The sequence below is a fragment of the Myotis brandtii genome, unplaced genomic scaffold (genome assembly GCF_000412655.1).
Source record: "Myotis brandtii unplaced genomic scaffold, ASM41265v1 scaffold397, whole genome shotgun sequence".
Lineage (NCBI taxonomy): Eukaryota > Metazoa > Chordata > Mammalia > Chiroptera > Vespertilionidae > Myotis > Myotis brandtii.
In genome coordinates, this window is record NW_005365229.1 from 260,965 (window position 1) to 270,322 (window position 9,358).

Below are 9,358 nucleotides of genomic sequence, written 5' to 3' on the forward strand. Positions count from 1 at the left end.
TCCCTCCCTCCCTCCCACTTTGAATGCCTGCTCTGCTGCCCCTGAACTGGCTCTGAAGATAGAGAAATCCTGAGGTAAGTCCTTGCCTTCCCGGGACTCACGGTGTAGTGGAGAAAGGAAATAAGTACATTAGAGAAAGCGAGGCAGGTCGGAAGCAGGCATGTGGGCAGAGCTATCACTGAGGAGGGATAGACCGGATTATTTTAAAGGGCAGCTTCACATTGACATGCTGGGTGTCCTTGTCTCCATTGCTTAGCGTCTCTGAAACTGAGCTTTCTCCTTTAAAGAGGAGGCAAATCATCCTGCCCTTCAGGGCTGGTGCAGGGGTTCCATGCGATGGTACAAGTGAAAGACACCATGCTCGACACATAGTAGGTGCTCTCATCTCACCACTACATCCCCCTGCTTAAAACTCTCGTATGGCCTCCCATGGCTCTTAGGAAAAAGTCCAGAATCTTGAACCTGGTCCACAGGCTGACATGATGCGGCCTGGCAGCCCCTCCCCGGCTTCGTTCCCTCTAGCCTATTGGACCCTAACCATCTCCCATTCTTTTGGTTTCTCCAGCTCCATCCTACCTCAGCTAATTGTACATGTCCACCCCTCTGCCCGGAATGCTCTTCCTGACTTTCTTCACTGGGCCAATCCTTCCATCCATCAAGGCTTAAGGTAAAATGCCACTTCCTCAAGGAAGCCTTCCTGGATTTTCTGGACATTTTCCCCAGCTATTCACTCTCTTAGGCCTCTTTCCTCTTTCCTAGGATTTATAAATACAATTGGTTGTTTATGAAATAGTCTCTTTCATGCCACCCCTTCTTGCTAGACTATAAGCTCCTTGAAGGAAGGGACCCTTATGGTCATGTTCATCATCATGACCCCAGGGTTGGTGTCGGTCTTCTCAGTGAATACTTGGTGAATGAATAACATGCAGAGTATTGTTAGTCCTGTGTACCTCCTGCCCCATACCAGGGTGACCTGGGCACCGACGAAGCCCGGCTTCCCCTCTGGCCTGCTCACCTTTGCTTCTGGCTATTGAAATGAGTTTATTCCGTGTGGGTTCATCTGGAGCGTCGAAGGAGCAGAAGGTGCCTCGTCCTCTCACTCTGCTGATGAACTGGGGGTACCGGGCCTGCAGTGGGAGAAACAAGGCTGGCATCAACGCCTGTCACTTGTGTGCCAGCCGGTTCAGTGGCTGTGGTTCCTCAAATGCCCCTCCTCCAGGGTCCAGCCTTTGGGCCTCTGCGTGGACTGGCAGGGCCACTGTGGGGTTCGGAGCTCTGGCTCCAGAGACATCCAGTTCTGGGTTCAAACCCCGGCTTGACCCTTTCTCACTGTTCAGCCTTGGCCACGTCATTTATGCGGCCGGAGGTTCAGTGTCCTCTTCTGTAAACTGACGGGCATGACTGCTATTGACCCCAAGGTGCCGTGGTAAGAATTTAGTGAGATGAGGTTAAAGCCTGGCACTTGGATACCAGCCATCTTTATTTATTAGAAATTCTTCTAGAAAAGTGGTGACTGATTCTTCTAAGCAAAAGAGCTCACCCTCACTCAAGGCTTTGAGGCTGGGAGTTGTAATGGAGTGAATAGTGGCCCCTCCCCAAATTTATGTTGACTTAAGAACTTGGGAATGTGGCCTTGTTTGAAAACAGGGTCTTTGCTGATGTAATGAGGTTAAGGTGAGGTCCCACTGGACTAGGGTGGGCCGGACATCCAATGATTGGCATCTTAATCAGACGAGGGACGTTTGGTCACACACAGAGAGGAGAGAACGCCACGTGAGAACAGAAGAGAGGTGAGAGGGATGCAGCTGCCAGCCAGGAACACCACGGATTGCCGTGACCACGAGATGCGCGCAGAGGCCTGGGATGGGTTCTCCCTCAGCGCCTCCAGGAATCCCGACTGCTGCCTGTATCCCGACTTCAGGCTTCTGGCTTCCAGAGGATGAAAACAAAATCTAGTCTGAAGCCACCAGTTTGTGGTAATTTGTTCACACAGCCCCAGGAAGAGAGTACGGTCACCCAGAAGAAAGAATCTTATTCCTTATGAGGAAGTGGGGTTCGCCCACCATCCATCGTTCATGTGAAGGGCAGCAAACGGGCCTTGGATAACCCAACATAATTTCAGGTACTGGGGATAGAGATGGGGGACAAGTGCCGTTTTGTTACAGCCCCTTGGCAGGAACTGGAAAGAAAGTCATATTCCGGGGATAACGAAGGCCCCGTACATGTGCGGGGATCTCCGCTCGGTGCTTACACGCATGATCCTGAATCCCCACTCCACAGGTGCAGGACCCTTCTGGTCTCCATGGGTGAGGAAACGAGGCACAGAAGTCGCTCCAGCACCAGCTCTATTCATCCCGCACTGCTGACTGGCGGGAAGCCAGCGATTTCAACACTCTCCTCTCCCATCAGAGTGTGGAGGCGGGAACAAGGTCTCATCCATTTGGACACCACTTTGTGGCCCTTCCTCCCTCCCTCTCTCTTTCTCTCTCTCTCTCTCTCTCTCTCTCACTAGGGCATAGTAACTGTTTGATTAATTAATGCAGGAGTGGAAATCCCTACCCCCTCCTCACTGTATGGCTTTGCTTGTTGCCTCTAGGCCTTCATATCTACAGGCTTTTGTCTCACCCACTTGTCTAGTTCATTATTTTAGGGCATCCCTGTCATCTTATCTCTTTCTTGCCTGTAGCTTTATAAGACCCTGATAAGGATGCCTAACTGCTCCCATGCCTTTATTTATTATATTATTATTATTTATTTTTTTTTAATTTATTTTTTAAAAAATAGTTTATTGAAGAAGGGAGAAGAGAGAAAGATTGATGTGTGTAACATCCATCAGCTGCCTCCTGCATGCCCCCTACCAGGGATTGGGGATCTAGCTCGCCACCTGGGCATGTGCCCTGACCAGGAATTGAACCAGCACCCAACTGAGCCACACCAGCCAGGGTGCTCCTGTCCCTTTAAATGAGCCAGCTCAGGGCTCCTAAAAGCGAGATGTTAGTCTTGGCTCTGGGATGGTTCCATGGAAGCCTTTTTTGTGGTATCATCCTTCATATGGAACCACTGTGGACCCTGAGAGAAAGGTCTTCTGGTGGCTAACTGGGCTCAAATGAAAAAACACATAACACAACCAACCAACCAAACAAACAACCCCCCCCACAGCAGCAGCCATTTCTGCAAAGGGGCTTCTCATGCAAGGAGCACTTCAGGGAGAAGCCTGTACTGAACTACCTGCCTCTGCAATGAACTACCTGCCTGCCCTGTGTTCCTGCCATCTGAGCCAGCCCATACAAAGGAGTTCCCGGAGTCCTATTTCAACCAATAGAATGAGGCTTCCCCATCCAATTGGAGCTACACAGCTCCAACCAACAAGAGTGGCTCTATTCTGACCAATCAGGACAATGCCTTTTGGACCAATCAAACTTCGAGGATTTGGAGTCCTCATTTGCATTAGGACAGACCAATCAGGGACCAGGGGTAGGGACTTCTGACTATATAAGCCAGCTCCCTCTGGCTTTGGGAGCACACTTTCCTTCCCTTTCCGTGGAGGACTGAAGACTTTCTCCAGCTGGCCAGCATGAGCCAGAGCACTCTGGCATTGACTTGAGCAGAGCAGAGCTCTCTAGCTGTAGAGGGGCCTGGTTCCAGGGCTGTCTCGCAGCTGTGCTGTATCACAATTGAGCTGTTTTGCACTGAATAAAATTTCCTTTTTCACCAGCACCCAAAATTGGGGATACCTGTTGGTGCCATGGACCATTAGTTGACACCACTTTGGAAAACCTGTTCTCAGGTCAGCACAGGGAGCAGTCGTGTTCATGACAGCCCAGAACTGCCAGGTCCCCACCAGGTGGGGCCCTGGCTGCGTCCACATCTGTAAGCAGGGCCCAGGTATCAACCAGGGGGATAAAGGACACCGGCCACTTCTCCTGCCCCACTGGGGGATGGGGAAGGAGCACCCCCGAAGGAAGGAAGGGCCTGATCCATTGCAGAGGCTTTTCCTAGCGCCTGCTCCTGCCCAACCTCAGTTTAAATGCAAATTCACCCCAAAAAAGAAAAATAAATTCTTAACAGCCACACTTCAGAGTCTTTGCAATCGGGCAGATCTGAGTTTAAAATCTGGCTTCTTTGTTGCTGCTCACCTTCCCAAACCTCCCTGTTCTTATCCAGAAAGTGAGAATAATCATTTTTTCTCAAGTTTGAATTGTTCTGAGTTAGGGTTGCCAGGTAAAATACAGGATGCCCCGTTACAGATAAACAACTTACAACTTTTAGTATAAGTATGTCCTAAATGTTGCATAGGGTATACTTTTATGCTAAAGAAAAGTTGCCGTTTTTCAAATGAAACTGGCGTCCCGTGTAATTGGCCTAATCTGGCACCCTGCCTGGCACCGGGGTGGTGTCTGGAGCTCCTGCCTCTGCACCTGCCGAGGAGCGGGTGGGATGCCGTGAGGAAGGGCTCAGACACTGCCCTGGGGCGTGGGGAGCCTGTGGGGTCCTGGGAGAGCTGGGGTGGGGCCGCGCTGGGTGGGTACCTGGAGGTCCAGCAGCCCCGTGAGCAGGGCCTTCCCAGCATGGGTTGCGTTTTTCAGCAGGTCCTCCCGCTTGATGACATTGATGACCTCGGCCAGCAGCAGGTTCTTGCACGGGTCCCCCAGCCAGGTGTTAAAGATCCGGTATGGCTGGAACGAGGCAGGGGGTTGGAAAGGTTCACACGCGGGCACAGCCCTCAGGGTCCACTTCCCCCGGACACCTTGTCCCCGTGTAAGAAGAGAGAAACTAACCCAGCGAGCACCCACTAAGGGCCGGGGAGGATAACACATATTGTCTCATTGAGTTCTTTCCGCAACAACCACCCAATGGGGAGGTATGACTATTAGGGTAACTAATCAGGGAGGCCAAGTCCTCTGCGTGCAGGGAAATCCCTCAGTCCTGGGGAAATCAGGATAGTTGGCCCCTAATATAATCTTCATTTTATAGAGGAGGAAGCTGAGGTTCTGAGAGGTTAAGTGATTTGTCCAGAAAAGATATAGCTCATAGGTCAGTGCTGGTGAACCTTTTGAGCTCGGCGTGTCAGCATTTTGAAAAACCCTAACTTAACTCTGGTGCCATGTCACATATAGAAATTTTTTGATATTTGCAACCATAGTAAAACAAAGACTTATATTTTTGATATTTATTTTATATATTTAAATGCCATTTAACAAAGAAAAATCAACCAAAAAAATGAGTTCACATGTCACCTCTGACACACGTGTCAAAGGTTCGCCATCACTGTCATAGGTAGTGGACTCAAGAGTGGATTGATGGCAGTCTGGCTCTCAAAGACCACCCAGTTTATTCCCCCATGAATTATTCAGGGTGTCAGCGAAGCCAATATAAAACATGCTTCCCAGCCTCTCCTGCAGTTAGGAGTGGCCATGTGACCAGATCTGAGTCAGAGTGTTAGAGAGAGAAGTGTTGTGGGAGTTCTGGGAAGGCCACTAAAGATAAAGAGAGGGACACTGTGTGCTTCCCTCCTTTTTCCTCTCTACTGCGTTGAATTGGGATGTGATGGCTATTTTGGAGCATGAGGCATCCTCGATGCAGGAGTGGTGGAAGGAAGGATCCTAAGGTCCTGATAACTGTGTGTGTGAGAATCCATATTTACATGTGGTAGTACAGTGTAGTAGTTAAGAGCAGGGCTCTGGGTCTGAATCCTGACTTTATCCCTTAATGGGCTGTGTGATCTTGGACAACTTACTTAACCCACCTGTGCCCAATTCCTCATTAGTAAAATGGTAGAGAAAAATAACACCCACTTGGTTAGATTGTTGTAAGGACTAAAAGTACATGAAGGGTGCTTAGAACTGGGTCAGGCACAGAGTGAATGCTCAGTTCACAGCAGTTACTAACACAGAAAATTTAGAACACTGACAGTGGACTGATAGGCAGCCAGCCCAGCGGAGAGAGCAGGGGTGATCATAATCACTGGCGAATTAAATCAGTAAGAATCGGGCCTTAGAAAGCTTCTGTGGCACAGTAAGTGTCCACTCCGTTCCTGGTTTGTGAGAAAGGAGCAGCCCTGAGAAAGCAATGCCGCCTCCCTCCCCTGCCCTGGAAGGAAGAGGTGGTGGTGGGGTGGGGATGGGGGGAGGGCGAGTGGTGGTGGTGGGGGTGTGTGTGCAGGCACTCACAGCATTGGGCCTGAGCTCCTCCCTGTGGAAGAAGCCCCCGGTCATCATCTTCTTGCTGAAGGTCATCACGTCTGCAGGGTCATCCAAGCCCCAGTGCTCGTGGGCCCAGAACTTGCCGGTGCAGCCCCCTCCTGTCTGGACTTCATCCACCAAGAAGGCACAGCCATGCTGGAGAGAAAGGAGGGGGAAATAAACACCCCCCACAATCGACCAACCTCCGACCCCCTCATCCAGCCAGAGAGGCCTTGCTTTCTGAACTGCAAGCCATGGCCATGTTCTTGGAAAAACTAAACAACAGCTTAAGTGGGCAGTTCCAGCAGAGCTGTGTCTGCAGGGTTCCTGCCGCTGCCGAGCTGGAACCAACCAGAACATGGAATCCCCCTGAACCAAAGCGCGGCAGCATCGCACCTGGCTGCAGTCCCTGAGCAAGACGACCCTCTCAGGAGGAGACGTGGCCCAGCAGCAAGGCCAGCCCTGTTTCCCTAACAGCTGTCATCACCAGGACTGTGATTTACTTAGTGTTTGTGTTTAAATCGAGCCTTGGCATTTAACCTTCATCTGTGAACTTGCTGGTTGGATGTGCTGTTTGTCCATCCAGGGCATTAACATAAACACGGTATTCACACAAAGTCTGTTCATGTCGCCTCTGTTGAATGTGGGCCACACTGGGCTGAAGGGTGAGGTGGGGTCTCTAGGAAGAAAAGGGTGGAGGCTGCGGCCTTCCCTGGAATCTGTTGATGACGAAAGCCTCTGACTAAGAGGGCAGGCTGGACGGACGCTGGCTTTGCAAAACGATTTCAGAGAAGAATTCCCTGACCTTTCCCTGCCCTCAGATTCTCTACGGTGAGGCCAACAGGCAGCCTCTGAACACCTGGAAGTTTACAAGGCCCCAAAGCTACCCTTTGCTCTGGGAAACCGGCTGGAAATGGCCTGTGGCCCCGTCCAACCTGGGCCCGTGCACTGACCTTCCTGGAGATGTCTCTCAGCTTCCGGAAGAAGTCGTCAGACGCGTGGTTGTCTCCACCTTCGGACTGGATGGGCTCCACGATGATCCCGGCCACTGTCCTCTTCTTTTTCCGATATTTCACGATCAGATCCTCCACCTGGATTCCATAGTGGGAAGTGACAGTGGCTTGTGGGGGCTCCTGACAGCACCCACAGATGGGCATGTGGGGGTCCCATGCCTCCCCCCTGGAAGTTATGTTGAAAATGTTTTTGTGTGCACTTCCGGTGAAGACGGCGATACCCACTCAGAGCCACACATGTGGAGGGGATGTGTCCCACTGAGGACTGGGCCAGCCCCTGTGGGATACAGACTGCTAACCTGGAGCAAATTATGTAACTTTCTGAAGCCTCACTTCCCGATCTGTGCAATGGGCATGCTGACAGAATCTATTGTTGTTGCTGTTATATTATTATTATTGGTAGGAGAGCCCTTTCTCTGCAGAACCTGGGATGAAAATTTGTTTAAAAAGCTGAGGCCCGGCCGGCGTGGCTCAGCAATTGAGTGTTGACCCAGGAACCAAGAGGTTACCAGTTCGATTCCCAGTCAGGGCACATGCCGGGTTGCGGGCTTGATCCTCAGTGGGAGGCATGCAGGAGGCAGCTGATCAATGATGTTTCTCTCTCATCAATGTTTCTATCTCTTCATCCCTCTCTCTTCCTCTCTTTCTAAAAATCAAGAAAAACATATTTAAAAGAAAAGCTGAGGCCAAACTCATCTACAGTGATAGAAATCCAAGCAGTGGTTGCACAGAGAGGGGTAGGGGTGGGAATTCTGGATCGACTCCTCAGACTGATCCAAAGACATTTCCCAGGTGATAAGATGCCCTTGATTGGAACAATGGTTACTTGAGTACATTTATTTGCCAAAATGTATTGATTTATTATTATTATTATTATTATTATTATTTTGTTGTTAATTCTCACCCGAGGATATATTTTTCCATTGACTTTTAGGGAGAGTGGAAGAGAGAGGGAAAGACAGAGAGAAACATCGCTGTGAGAGAGACACATCAATTGGTTGCTTCCCACATGTACCCTGACTGGGGCCCGGGCCGGGAGGATTGAGCCTGCAACCGAGGTATGTGCCCTTGACTGGAATTGAACCTGGGACCCTTCAGTCCGCAGGCTGATACTCTATCCACTGAGCAAAACCGGCTAGGGTGAACTAGGTACTTAAATGAGTGCATTTTATGGTATGTAAATTATGTTAATAAAGTTGAAATTGATTTTTTAAAAAATCTGTTAACAGTGACGGGGTTGTACAGAAAGCCCCTGATTGTCTCTAAGTGGTTGTATTTCTTAAATTCTTGTTCTAATATGGGCATCACCTTATAGATAATAAAGAGTAGTGATTGTGGTACTTTATTCGTAACTTAATAACTACACATAACTAAAAAGCACTAACCCGTACACCTGGCTAGAATAACAAGGACAAGCTTTCTCTGTTACGCAGCGCTAAGGAAAGCCTCCGCTTGGAGGACGTGACTTAGGCTGGGTCTCCACCAGTCCCCCGGGGAGCTCTGAGATGCTTCTCTCTGCTTTGAGCTCTGGGATTTGAGCTCAAATAAGGCTACTCTGAGGCTGGTTTGCCTCGTAGGCACATCTTTCTTTTCAAGTACTAGTTAATGCCTACAGGCGGGAAGCGAAGTGCAAGGTGTTGGGTGTTTCATGGTAAATAAAAGAGACAAGATAATGGAGTTCGGGCACTGTCCAACAGGAAGGTGAGGCAAGCCACAGAGGTCATTACCACTTTCTAATAATCACATTTTGTAAAAGTAAAAAGAAATGGATGAGATTAATTTCAGTAACATTTTATGGAACCCAATCCATCCAAAATAGTATCATGTCAAAATGTAACTAATACTTACACATGATTGATGAGAGATTTTCTCTTCTTGGTGTTAAATCTTTGAAATCCTGTGCGTGTTTTACACTCAGACACGTCTCAGTTTGGACCAGTTAGCATGGCTCGTGCCAGCAGCCACGAGTGGCTCATGGCCATCTTACTGGAGAGTGCGGGGTAGTAGGAACCCCAGCTCCGAACAAATGAGAAAGTAACCCCCCGATGACAACTTGCAGACGGTTCTCTGAAAGCAGAGAGAAGCATCTCAGAGCTCCCCGGGGGACTGGTGGAGACCCAGCCTAAGTCACGTCCTCCAAGCGGAGGCTTTCCTTAGCGCTGC

The 9,358-nt window shown here is 49.7% G+C and overlaps 1 protein-coding gene across 1 annotated transcript in view; it reads right to left on the reverse strand.

Moving 5' to 3' along the window:
* ABAT (4-aminobutyrate aminotransferase) overlaps window positions 1-9,358 on the reverse strand; it is an 80,889-nt gene that overhangs the window by 3,342 nt on the left and 68,189 nt on the right. The window contains exons 12-14 of the mRNA XM_005872999.2: window positions 6,171-6,338; window positions 4,530-4,676; window positions 1,016-1,127 (exon numbers count right to left, since the gene is read on the reverse strand). Coding sequence (XP_005873061.1) covers window positions 1,016-1,127; window positions 4,530-4,676; window positions 6,171-6,338 — 427 coding nt within the window. The remainder of the gene's footprint in view (window positions 1-1,015; window positions 1,128-4,529; window positions 4,677-6,170; window positions 6,339-9,358) is intronic.